We start from the raw sequence: 11,687 nt of genomic DNA on the forward strand, positions 1-11,687 counted from the left end.
CAGGCATGAGGTTTAATCTCTCCCCACTTTCATGGGACAAAAATTTTCGTGGATGGGCTGTCATCCGTGGTAGGGAACAATGACATCGCCAGGAGCCCGTGCTTCCCAGGCTTCCCACGACGAACACACCGTAGTCTTGGGAAGGGAGGTGGGGTGCCGGGTCTGCAGGAGAAGACACCGGCCCAGAGAAACCCTCCTCCTGGAGAACCCGCTCGCTACATCCCAGCAAACGTGGGTCAGGAACTACAGAGAGAAGTGGGTCATTCCCTGCCTGCTAGTTTTTTAACTTGGTATGAAAAGGGAAAGTGAACCCCCAGAGAGAAGTCCCACGGACGCATCACCGCCTCCACACATCTGGCCTCCCACGCCTGCCCCTCAGTGGCTCCTGTGGGTCTTCCCCACGCAGCCTCTGTCCTCGCCCAAGGCCCCCAAGCAGGGCACCCAACCCTCCCGCTGCGGCCTCCCAGAGTTGGTGCGGATTTTGGCCAGGGAGCTCTGGAAACGAAACCCACTCCATCACTTGTGATGAGTGTAAGACGGCTCCCGGGAGAGACACGGGGACGGCTACCCGGACATTCCCAGCTCAGGCCATGACGCGGGGCCCAGGACGCCGACGGTCCTGCTCCCTGATTCCCGGTGAGTCAGGAATTCAGGATGTGGCAACATTTTTAATGAAAAGTCGAGCCATTAGCATCTTTTCCATCTTAGACATAAAATAGAACAAACAGAGCCTGACAGCCCCGTCTGCGTGTTTTTCTAATCTAAAGAGTAAAAACGTTTTCAGGGAAAGCAGTGAAGTCTGTCCTACAACTGGGCAGGTGATGAGAGAGCGGGGGTGACGCTTCAGACACCCCGCCGGGGTCAGGAGGCCGGCCAATCACAGATGGACGGCTTGCTGACGTTGTAACTGGGGTGGAAGTTGAACCGGTCGTAGGGGGTGATGTAGTTGTCGGGACCCGTCACAATGCTCTTCTCCATGTAGACGTTGAGGGTATTATTCTGGAACATTCCACCAGCTGCAAGTTGTCTGGAAAATTTACTCGAATTTGGATAAAATACTTTCTGGAAGTGAAAAGGAACACTCGGATTAATGGGGTGTTGGAACGCTCCTGAGTAGTCAGCCGACGGGCATTTCTGGAAGAAAAAAATCTGCAAGAAAATGTCATCTCTGTTCCTAGGAAGCAGAGAAGCCAGGGTGGGGGGGATGGCCTAGTTCGCCCAGACCGTGCTGGTTTATACCCGAGGTCTGGGAATAATCATCGACAGTGCCTGCGTTCCCCGTGGGCGGACAGAAGGATGGCCTGTCCCACGTGACCCCCGGGGTCCTGCTCCTACCAACTGGAGAAGTGACCGGACCTCTCTGAACTTCAGTGTTTTCTTCTGTAAGAGCCATCCGTGAGTCTCAACCCTGACTGCAGCGTCAAATCCCTTTAAGGCTTTAAAACATCTCTGATGCCCCTACCCCACCAGCCCAGGGGTGTGGGGAGGTACTGCCCTTGTGGAGTGAGGCCCCAAAATGGGAGTCGCTACTGTCTTGGGTATCCAGGGGATGCCCATGCCCGTCCACTGGCCCTCCACCTGGCCCAGGAGGGGCATCAGGAGGATTTTAGAAGGGGGTTCTAGACCGCCAGACTGTGAAGTCGACCTCAGAAAGGGGGGTGGGGAGTCCACAAAGGTGCACAGGTCCCCATGTCCACCCGTGTGCCTTGGGCTTGTGTAACCAGATACATGAGCCAGTACTGCCTCTTAAGGTCACAGGTTAATTAAAATCAAGTATTATTCCAGAAAGAAAGCAGCTGTTCTCTTCTTGACCTCAGAACTCACTGCCCTAAGGTGCCAGAGGTCATGGTGCCTGAGTGTGACGGGGCCCAGTCTCCTGGGACGGCTTCACCAGTCCGCAGGCACCTTTTTGATCCATAAAAGCTTTCACTGCCGAAGTCGCTCAATCACTTATTTATCCCCTGCCCTGTTTGGGAAGGATCAGATGTGCCCCCTCCCACTCTGGGATGCTGGGACTTGGGGCCCCTCCCCACTACCCCTTCATGGTGTGTTGCCCTCCCCAGGAATGGGGGGGGGCGCCTCCTCCCGGAGAGGCTCCGGGATGCACAGGCTTCCCACCTACCGGCATCTCGTGCACGGTGGGGGCTCTGCTCCCGTAGGCGGCGTTACTGGTCCTGTACACCGAGACGGCCTTCTTGGTCCTGGCGGTGAGAAACAGCCTCTGTTTGCGGTTCCTCTAAGGACGCCCAGACCGCAGCCTCAGAACGACCGCAGCCTCAGAACGTCTGGTTGCGGAGCTCTGCTGGGAAGGCCACAGGGTGGCCATGCGGCTGTGCACGTGCGCTCCCGTGGGGCTCGGCTCAGCCTCCCCGGCTCGAGGCCACCCCAGCTCTTCCCCAAGGGGGGCAAAGCCCCAAAGACCTCCCGAAGGAAAACGCAGCCGCCGACCCTCCGGCCCTTCTCCTTCCGCCCCCTACTTCTGGGCGCCTGGGGGACACGTCCGCGGTCTCTCGTGCCGACAGAGTTTAACGGAGCGGCTGCGAGTCCCAGGTCAGCTCTGCCTTAGGCCACCGGACCCTGGGGGAACGCTGTCCTTCCGCGCCCCAGCGGCCTCTCTCGGAACGCAAGGATGAGGGGCCCTCGCGCCCAGCGCTGCAGAGGGGACTGGGTGCGGGAGGGCAGGGCCGGTGCGGTGACGGGTTCCCCGCTGTGCGGTCTGAGGTTTGCAGGGGACAGCGTGGGGGGGGGGGGTCGCCGATTCCCATTCCGCAGAGGCTCCCCGCGGCCCAGAGGACGGAGGCTTATCCCCCGCACAAAAGCGCGGGGCTGGGCCCCGAAGCGGGGGGCGGGGCTTCCTGGCCAGCCTTGCCCTTGGGAGCCCCCACCCCGACCCCGCTGGGACGCCCGCAGCATTCTCGCTCACTGGGTGCTAACGGCTGAGCCCTCTTTGACTTGGGCTCCAGGACAGGCTGGGGACCTGGGGACGCCCGCGTCCGGGCCTGGCGAGCGGAGCCTCCGCCCGAGCCTCTGCGAGGTCAGGCGGCCCCTGACGCGACCCCGTCCTCACCCGTAGCCCCGAAACCACGCCGGGTTGTTGAACCTGGCCGGCAGGTCGTCGTCCACGCGGTAGCAGTCGCTGGTCTTCTGCGGGGGCGCGGGGGCGAGGGGGGCCGGGGCCGGGGCCGGGGGCGCCGGGGGGGCCGGGGCGGGGGGCGCCGGGGGGGCCGGGGCGGGGGGCGCCGGGGGGGCCGGGGCGGGGGGCGCCGGGGGGGCCGGGGCGGGGGGCGCCGGGGGCGCCGGGGCGGGGGGCTCGGCCGCCGCCGCGCACGCTCGCGGGCTCGCCTGGGCCATGCGCCTGCGCTCGGGGCTGGGGCGGGAGACCGCGGGAGGCGGCGCGGCGTCCCGTTGCCAGGCGACGGAGAGTCACGTGCCCCCGGCGGCCCGGCCTTAAAGGCGCCGCGCCGGGAGGCGGTGGGCGGTGGGGGCGACGCCCGCGTTCCTCGCCGTCCCGTCCCCCCAGGGGGACCCCAGGCCTCGCGCTTCACCCGCGGACGGCCCAGCGCCAGCTCCGCGCGGCCGCTCACTGCGCGCCTGGGCGCCGCGGGCCCGGACGTCGTGTCCCCGGCCGGCCCGGAGTCTTCATGCGGACTCCGGGCGCGCCCCGTCCCACGGGACGCCCCCTGGGGCAGCGGCGGGCGGTGCCGGACTGTCCCGCGGCGCGGAGGGCGCGGGGGCCGGCGCGCGGCCCAGCTGCAGTGGCTCCTCCGGGACGGCAGGCGGCGCTGGAGCAGCCCGGCAGCGGCGGCGGCGGCGGGAGGCGCGTCTCGGCCCGTCCCGCCGTCCGCGCTATGGCGCCCGCCGTGCCCCGGCTGCTCGGCGCGGGTGAGTGCGCGCGGGCCCCGCGGGCGCGGGCGGGAGGCCGGACGGGGGTCCCGGGGCGGCGCGCGCGTCCCCGCAGCAGGGGGGCGGCGGGACCCGCGGGGACCCCGGCCGGGCGCGCGCCTCCAGCCCGCTCTCTCCGCAGGTGTCTGGTCCCGGCCGCTGCGGCCGCGCCTGCTGCCGAGCGCGACCCCGGGGCGACCCCGGCCGGGCGGCAGGACCCTGGCGAGCGCCGCGACCTCCGCCGTCAGCGCGCCCGAGGGCAGCACCGGTAATGCCGGCCCCTCCCCGAGCTCGGGGTTGAACCCGTCCGCCAGCGGGAGGCCCGGGGGCCCCGGCTTTCGTCCTGACGCCCTGGGCTGGGGTGCGGGCCGGAAGGAAGGGGCAGCCGGCTTCCCTCTCTTGGCCCCGCAGCCCCGCATGGTCCGCGCGGGGTCACCCGCAGCGTAGCGGCGCTGCCCTGCCCCCCCCCCCGCACCCTGATGGGTGGCACCCCTGGGGTGGGTGGGAGGAGGGAGACCTTACCTCGTGGCCTGGCTCCTTGGGAGGTGACCGCAGAGTCCTCCCTGACTCCTGAAGGGGGGACCGTCCTCTGGTGGCTGGGGGGAGCCGGAAGGACCTCGGAAACCAGCCGGGCCCCTCCTTTCTGGGTGAAGACTGGGCCGGGATTCCCCAGGAGCAAAGCGGGGGTCAGACCCCGGCTCCAGGCGGGTCTCCCGGAGAGGACCCATCTGCCGGGCTTCACTGCCCCTCTCCACCCCCATGTTGCTCCCCTCCGCGGTTGGGAGCTGGGGGGGGGGGCACAGGCCATGGCATCCTCTCCCCCCACCCCAGATGTGAGCGACAGGATCCTCAGTGAGCCCCTCAAGCACTCTGACTTCTTCAACCTCAAGGAGTTGTTTTCCGTGAGAAGTCTCTTCGACGCCCGCGTGCACCTGGGCCACAAAGCAGGCTGTCGGCACAGGTAGCGGACTCCCCGGGCGGGGTATGGCGGAGCCCACGGATCTGGGCAGGACAGGGAGCGGCACCGCAGGAGGCCCTCCTGCCTCGGGATCCTTGGGGTCCACAGCCCCTGTTCCGGTGGCATGGAGCGGCCTGAGCGTCATCCCACTGATGGGGCCACTGAGTCCCAGGGAGAAGCGCTCATCCTCAGACTCCACTCTGGTCCCGGTGTCAGGCTTCATACCTCTGAGGCTCCCGGTCCTAGCAGGGCAGACCCATTGCTGGCAGCTCCTGGGAGCGGGGGGCAGGGGACAGGGGGGCTCCAGGATTGCAGAGAGGAGTCTCACTGGGATGGCCACGTTGAGGATGTTTTGGAGGGTCGGGGAGGCCAGGGAGGGAGGTGCTCGGAGACATCTAGGGGGACGGTGATGGGACCCAGCTCCCCGGGGCAGAGGAGCTGGACCCAACCCCCATCCCACCCCCACTGCCTCATGGCGGGCTTGCAGATTGTGCCAGTTCCAGGGTTAGCGAACCCCGGAGGGCACGGGCCTCGCGGCCCCAGGGTTGGCCACAGAGGGCCTCTGGGGCCGCTGGCCAGGGTTGGCTGTGCACACGATCCCACTCTTGGGTGGGTGGGGTCTCCTGCAGGTTTATGGAGCCCTACGTCTTTGGGAGCCGCCTGGGCCAGGACATCATCGACCTGGAACAGACGGCCGTGCACCTGCAGCTGGCCTTGAACTTCACGGCCCACGTGGCCTATCGCAAGGGCATCATCTTGTTCGTGGGCCGCAACCGGCAGTTCTCGCACCTGATTGAGACCACGGCCCGGGACTGCGGCGAGTACGCGCACACGCGCTACTTCAAGGGCGGCCTGCTGACCAACGCCCCGCTGCTCTTGGGCCCCGGGGTCCGCCTCCCGGACCTCATCATCTTCCTGCACACGCTCAACAACGTCTTTGAGCCGCACGTCGCTGTGAGAGACGCGGCCAAGATGCACATCCCCACGGTGGGCATCGTGGACACCAACTGTAACCCCTGCCTCATCACCTACCCCGTCCCCGGCAATGATGACTCGCCCCCGGCCGTCCAGCTCTTCTGCAGGCTCTTCCAGACCACGATCCACCGGGCCAAGGAGAAGCGGAGGCAGATGGAGGCCCTGTATCGTCTGCAGGGCCCAGTGGAGCAGGGGGCCGGGGGCCAGGGGCCGGCTGCTCCTCCTTCCCTGGGAGCCTAGGCCGGGCTGGACCTGGGTCCCTCCACACCCGCCTGCCTCACCCGAGGGAGAGCGGCAGCCCAGCCTGCCGCTACACTGGGAGCCCCTTCCCTGGCGCTGGTCTCTAGCAGGTTCCCTATGGCTCAGGGCATCGCTTGGGTCCCTGCTGTTGGGAAACATTCCGGCAGCTGCCCCCCACCCCCACCTCAGGGCCCCGCTGCAGACCTGCGGGGCCCGGCGGAGACACAGAGAGCAGGCAGCTGGTCCCGAGAGGACCCGTCAGGAAACGTGCTTGTCCTGGAGTCTGAAAAGCCTCGCTCACTCACACTTGAATTCGGTCCTCTTCGCTTTCCGTTCCCCGCCAGTGAATGCCAGGGCCAGGCTGCTTTGTCATGTGAGGCCTCAGGGCAAGATCCCCAGAGAACCCCCTCTGGGCTGGGACAGGCCAGGCCCAGCGGGACACAGAGTCACAGAAATAAAGCTGATGTTTGGACAAACATGTCTCTGTAGCTTGTGGCTTCCACGGTGTGGCTTACATGCTTTTGCTCGTGGATGTGGCATTTGTGATACCCCCGCAGGTCCCACAAAGCCCACGGAACTCAAGCTTTGTGTGTACAGGCCGCTCGGCACTTGGCGATGCCCAGGGATTTCTGGGGCGTTCGCTGCACCACCTGCTGCTCCTGGAGTGAGGTGCTCGGCCCCGTCCCTCCAAGCTCCCGAGAGGCTGGTTCTAAAGAGCCAAGACCTCTTGAAACCCAAACGCGACATGAAATCATCCTGTGAATGGCAGTTCTGGGGCCTGTGCGGGACTCCCACGAGCCCAAGGGGACAGAGAGCCATGCCAGGCTTCAGAAGCAGGCTGTGGAAGGAAGGGTGTCCCAGACTGGCCCCTGAGCAGCTCAGATCTGGGTAGGACAGTGAGCGACACAGCAGGAGGCAAAACACACATGGGGCGTGGGATCGGCCCCCATCCTGTCCTGGTTTAGAGGCTGGGGTCAGTGCGATGGTCCCTACCCCATACCACCAGGGGAATGTACTAATGGCTGGCCTGGCCCTGGCCCTCCGCTGTCCTCTGAGGGTCCCCAGAAGCTGCACGCTGAAGGCTGGTGGACACCAGCAGGGGTGACACCGATTGTTACTGGTCACCACCGTGCGCAGCTCCTGGGAGTACTGGGGGTGCAGCCAGGCAGACGGGGGCCTCTGCTGAGTGAAGACATGAGTGAGCGAGACACCTTCAGGGCGTTGGGGACCCAAAGGCGCGGAGCAGGCTTCTGGGACAGACAGTGCAGCCACTCTAGGAAGATCAGGGAGGCCCCTGGGCCACTTCTAAACTGACCTAGAAGGGTGACCCTGGTGGCAGGGGACCTCCAATCTTGCTACCCTGGAAATGAACCCCAGGAGAGCTCAAAGGAGTCAGTGCGTGTGTGCAAGGCCTGGGCGAGGCAGGGGACTGGCCTCCCGGAAGCGGAGAAAGCGGCCTCCATCCTCTGCACCCCCAGGCTGCTGCAGTGTCTGACCTGCCCCTAGACCAGACGTCCCTGGGCCCCGGCAGGGCACCGTCGTGACCAGCGGCTGTCTGGATGCTGGTGGCAGCCACCAGAGCAAGGGCCTGGGAGAGCCAAGATCACGGATTCGTGACCACAGCACGGTTGAGTGCCCCCAGTGATGGACAGGAAGCACGGGGAGTGTGGGTCCGGGGGGTCTCCAGGACCGGGCGTGGGGAGGCCTGGAGGGGATCCTGCCCCCAAGCCATCCAGGAGCCTCACCACTGGGGCTTTCACAAGGGCTTTGCCCTGTAAGTGGCCATAGTCTCAACCCTAGGAGTCTGGGCTGCTCCCCCACCCCCCTGCCCCCGCTGCAGCCCTGGCCTCGGCAGGTGCACGATCATCCTTCACACACGTGTAGGACGACACGGCCGTCCTTCATACTCTGTTGCCCCTCAGGATAGGGACGGGAATATTCGTGCAGTTTCTGTTGTGGGACCGTCCCGCCTTTGTCCAAAGCTTAGCCCTGTTGTGAAAACGAGTGTGCCCTGACTCTGGACGGGAGCCCGAGATGCAGACAGCTGCACTCACACCCCGAGGAAGCCGGTGGAGCCAGGGCGGCGCCCTCTCCTGTGTCCCCTCTCCGGGTGCACCTGCACCTCCCATGGGAGCGATCCCCGCTGCCGGTCCCACACCTGCTGCACCCAAAAGGTGAGCAGGGCCCCCCGCCCGGCACAGCGGCTCCCCCTCACCTGCAGGCTGTGTGTCTCGGGCGGGGCACTTCCCCTCTCTGAGCCTCAGGTGTCCCGTGGGGACCCCGTGTGCCCCGAGGCCTGACCCCGCACTTGAGGTTGCCGTCGGGCCTGTTGGGTCAGGTTCCCGATCCCGTGGCCAGCCCGTGGAGAGCCTCGTCTCCTCCACGACACGCTCTCTGCCCCAATCCTCGGTATCCTGTGTCTCAGCGAAAGCCGCTTTCCCCGCTGTGAGGGGTTTCACATTCTATCTGGGGGTCGCATCTCGACTGTAGCCAGAGCAGGGGTCCCTGGGGGCTGGCAGAGGGGCCGCGGACCCACTCAGAGACCTGTAGATGCTGTGGGGCTTCGTTCGCTCCGCACATGGACAGGAAGCCCCGTCTAGACAGCCTGCCTAAGTCAGGGAACAGGGCGGACAAGTCTCCCTGCCCCGTGGGCCTCGGTTCCAGGTGGGGGTCCGCCGGGAACCCTGGACTAAAAAGCCCCGGTGGGGACAGGACACTCCGCGGGACGCACAGCTGGCCTTCTCTACATATGAACCTCTGTGCTCCTGACGTCCCAAGGATGAGGGACCCTAGGACGGAGGAGAGCCCCTGTCTCCCCGGTGGTGAGGGAACGCGGACAGGTCGGGTGCACACGTGTGGGGCTGGGTCACGGCGCAGGTGCTGTGCAGGTCCCTTGGGCACACCTGGCCCTCTTGGGAGGGAGGCCCGTGTGCCTGGTGCACCTGTCCTCCACCTACCCCTGGAGGAGCGGCCAAGTTCAAGCATTCCCATGCCCAACCCTCAGGGACAGTTGGGAACCTGGGGTCTAGAGAGGCAGGCACTGGCCCAGGACAAATGAGGGGTACAGAGTCCAAGGAGCGGGGAAGCTCTCCAGTCCTAGGCCAGCTTCAACCCTCCCATGAGGGTCACTTTGGGGGTGAGAGCCCCTCAGATCCTCGGGGTAGCTCCCCACTTTGTCCCATGTGGGGACATGACCTTGGGCATCCCCAGACATGTTCACCTGTGCACGCGTGCATATATGCGCTTACAGGCACGCACACACACACACACACACACACACACACACACACACTACTCTGACTGCCCAGCTGGGGTCAAAAGTAGAGGACACCCTGCGGGGGGGTGGGTGACAAGGGGGAAAGAAGAAAGAGGTCAGAGACAGCTGGGCCATGGGGCAGGGGCATCAGGACCCCTGGCAAGAACCCAGATCCGTAGCATAGAGGAGCACAGTCAGGCCAGGCTGATGATCAGGGGCTCCCCAAGGGGCCCAGGGGGTTTGCCAGGGCACTGGGAGAGGACAGGGTCTGGGGTCTGGTGTCCATCCTGGGCACCTAGAAGTAGGAACAGACACCCCCAGTCCGGATGGGGCTGGCGCATAGAGGGATTCGGCTCACTCATCTGTCAAGTTGGCTGAGGAGGTGGGATGTCCCGAGGGACCCACAGGCTTGTAGAAGAGACTGTGGGCCTTGGATCTCCATCACGGACCCACCAGGCTCCCAGACCTGGGAAAATGCTTGGTACCCCCTCAAGGTGCTTCTGACCAGAGGGCAGGCTGGGGGCTTGGGGGGCTGAGGACGTGGACTTCTAGAAAGTAGCAAAGCACTTAGCCACTGGTCTGGGAACCAACGTCAGCCCCTCGATGTTGCAGCCTCAGAGGCCCCATTTGGAAGGGGCTCCAGACTCTGTGGTCTGCTCAGGGTGAGGAGGGCTTAGAGAGAAACCAAACAGCAGGACAAGAGAGGGACAAGGAAGGCATCTGCGGTTTGCCACATCGCCCCAAGAACTCCCAATTCTGCTCCTGGGAAAGACACAGAGACACACCAGGGGACAAGGTCAGAAAGTAAATTGCAGCCTTCCTACAGGGGCTGGGACACGGGCAGCAGGGGCGTGGCTTCGCCTGGACCCCAGAGCAGACCTGGGCCCCTCTGAGCTGTGTTGCGTGGCCCACCCAGCTCCCCCTCCCTCTTGCATTGCCTAGCGTGTTCACCAGCCTCCTGTGACAGCAGGGATGGAGCGTCTGTAGAGTCCTTCCCCGAATGGCATCCCGAGAAGTAGAAGCCAGAAGATCCCGTGAGGCAGATGGAGAGCCTGGGGAGACCCTGAGAGTCACAGGTCTGTCCGGGGTCACAGGGCTGGGCAGAAGCAGGAACCTGGATCAAACCCAACTCTGTCCTCAAAGCGAGGACAATGGTTGCATCAGGACTCACGAGGGACGTGGGTGGGCTGTGGGGGTGCCACTGTATGGACGGGGCATGGGGTGGAGGGTGAGCCCTGGGCAGCTGGGGGAGGGGCTCTCGGGGGCTCTGCTGGGAGGAGGAAGTCGGGGCAGGGGTCCCCAGGAGCGGTGACCTCACTTCCCTGACCACAGAGCCCAACAGAATTGGAACCCCCATCACCAGGCACCCACATTCCAGGGACGCCCCCCTGCACAGCTCATTGCCTTGGACATCGTCCGACCAACAACATGTTCGCACGTTGCATCCCCAACGCGGGACGCTGGAAGCAGAGGACTGCGCGCTCGGCAAACACTTCCCCTCGCTCGGGAGGTCGTTTCAGGGCTGCCCAACGCCTCTGGCCATTCGGCCGAAAGCAGAGAAAGGTGACACCGGGAGGCCAGAGCCGGTCACACAGCCCCACACGCTCTCATCGACGGGCACAGCCCCGGGTCCCCATCCCCCTGTGTTTGTGTGTGTGTGCATGCGTGTGCGAGCGTGTCTCCGCCTGTCCCTCCCTGGGCCCCTGCTCCTGCCCCAGACCCAGGTCCCGCCCCTGCCCCTCCCCCTGCCTCCGCAGGACCACTGCTCCTCCCTTGGCCCCTGGCAGGGCCACTGGCTCTTCCCCTGCCTCTGCCTGGGCCCCTGCTCCCGCCCCACACGCAGCTCCTGCCCCTTCCCCTGCCCTTTCCCTTGCCCCTGCCTGCACTCCTCTTCCCGCCCCTGATCCGGCGCCAGCCCTGCGTCCTGCACCGGCCGCTCCTGCTGACCCTGTCCCTCCCCTGGCTCCCGCTCCTGCCCCGGTCTCTGCTCTTGCATCTGGCCGTGCTCCTGGCCCGGCCCTGGCCCAACCCCTGCCCCTACACCTGCTCCTGCGGGGCTCCCAGAGCCCCCTCCACAGCCCCCCGCTCTGCAGGGAGAGCTCCCTGGACGGTTCCCCTAGTCCCATGCCCAACCCCGACGCCCCGCCACCGCCCCCGTGTTTCATCCCCTCCCCCGTGTTCTTTCCCTCTCGTACAGTGTCACTGTCATTGTCGCTTTCCATGTCCTCTACGCTCTCTATTATCTCTTTTAAATAAAATGCGTCGTTTTCCGTGGATCTCATGCTGAGCGCTCAGCCCATCCCCGGCGCCCTCCCCCCACAGCCCAGAAGTCGCTGGGGAACACCTCCTTCCTCAAAGGGGACCCTGAGCCCAAGC

The 11,687-nt window shown here is 65.4% G+C and overlaps 2 protein-coding genes across 2 annotated transcripts; one reads left to right on the forward strand and one right to left on the reverse strand.

The window, feature by feature from the left end:
- Window positions 1-648: 648 nt before the first annotated feature.
- C12H9orf116 (chromosome 12 C9orf116 homolog) lies at window positions 649-3,643 on the reverse strand. Its single transcript, XM_032308456.1, has 4 exons — window positions 3,613-3,643; window positions 3,068-3,188; window positions 2,123-2,201; window positions 649-1,062 (listed from the first exon to the last, which is right to left on the reverse strand). Exons 1-4 carry the CDS (start codon window positions 3,641-3,643, stop codon window positions 862-864), a joined length of 432 nt encoding a protein of 143 aa, XP_032164347.1. The 3' UTR covers window positions 649-861.
- On the forward strand, window positions 3,627-6,531 carry MRPS2 (mitochondrial ribosomal protein S2). The gene is made up of 4 exons (XM_032308204.1): window positions 3,627-3,882; window positions 4,025-4,150; window positions 4,714-4,843; window positions 5,470-6,531. The coding sequence occupies exons 1-4, from the start codon at window positions 3,642-3,644 to the stop codon at window positions 6,053-6,055; spliced, it is 1,083 nt and encodes a 360-aa protein (XP_032164095.1). The 5' UTR covers window positions 3,627-3,641; the 3' UTR covers window positions 6,056-6,531.
- Window positions 6,532-11,687: the final 5,156 nt, after the last annotated feature.

Source organism: Mustela erminea, chromosome 12 (genome assembly GCF_009829155.1).
Source record: "Mustela erminea isolate mMusErm1 chromosome 12, mMusErm1.Pri, whole genome shotgun sequence".
Classification (NCBI taxonomy): Eukaryota; Metazoa; Chordata; class Mammalia; order Carnivora; family Mustelidae; genus Mustela; species Mustela erminea.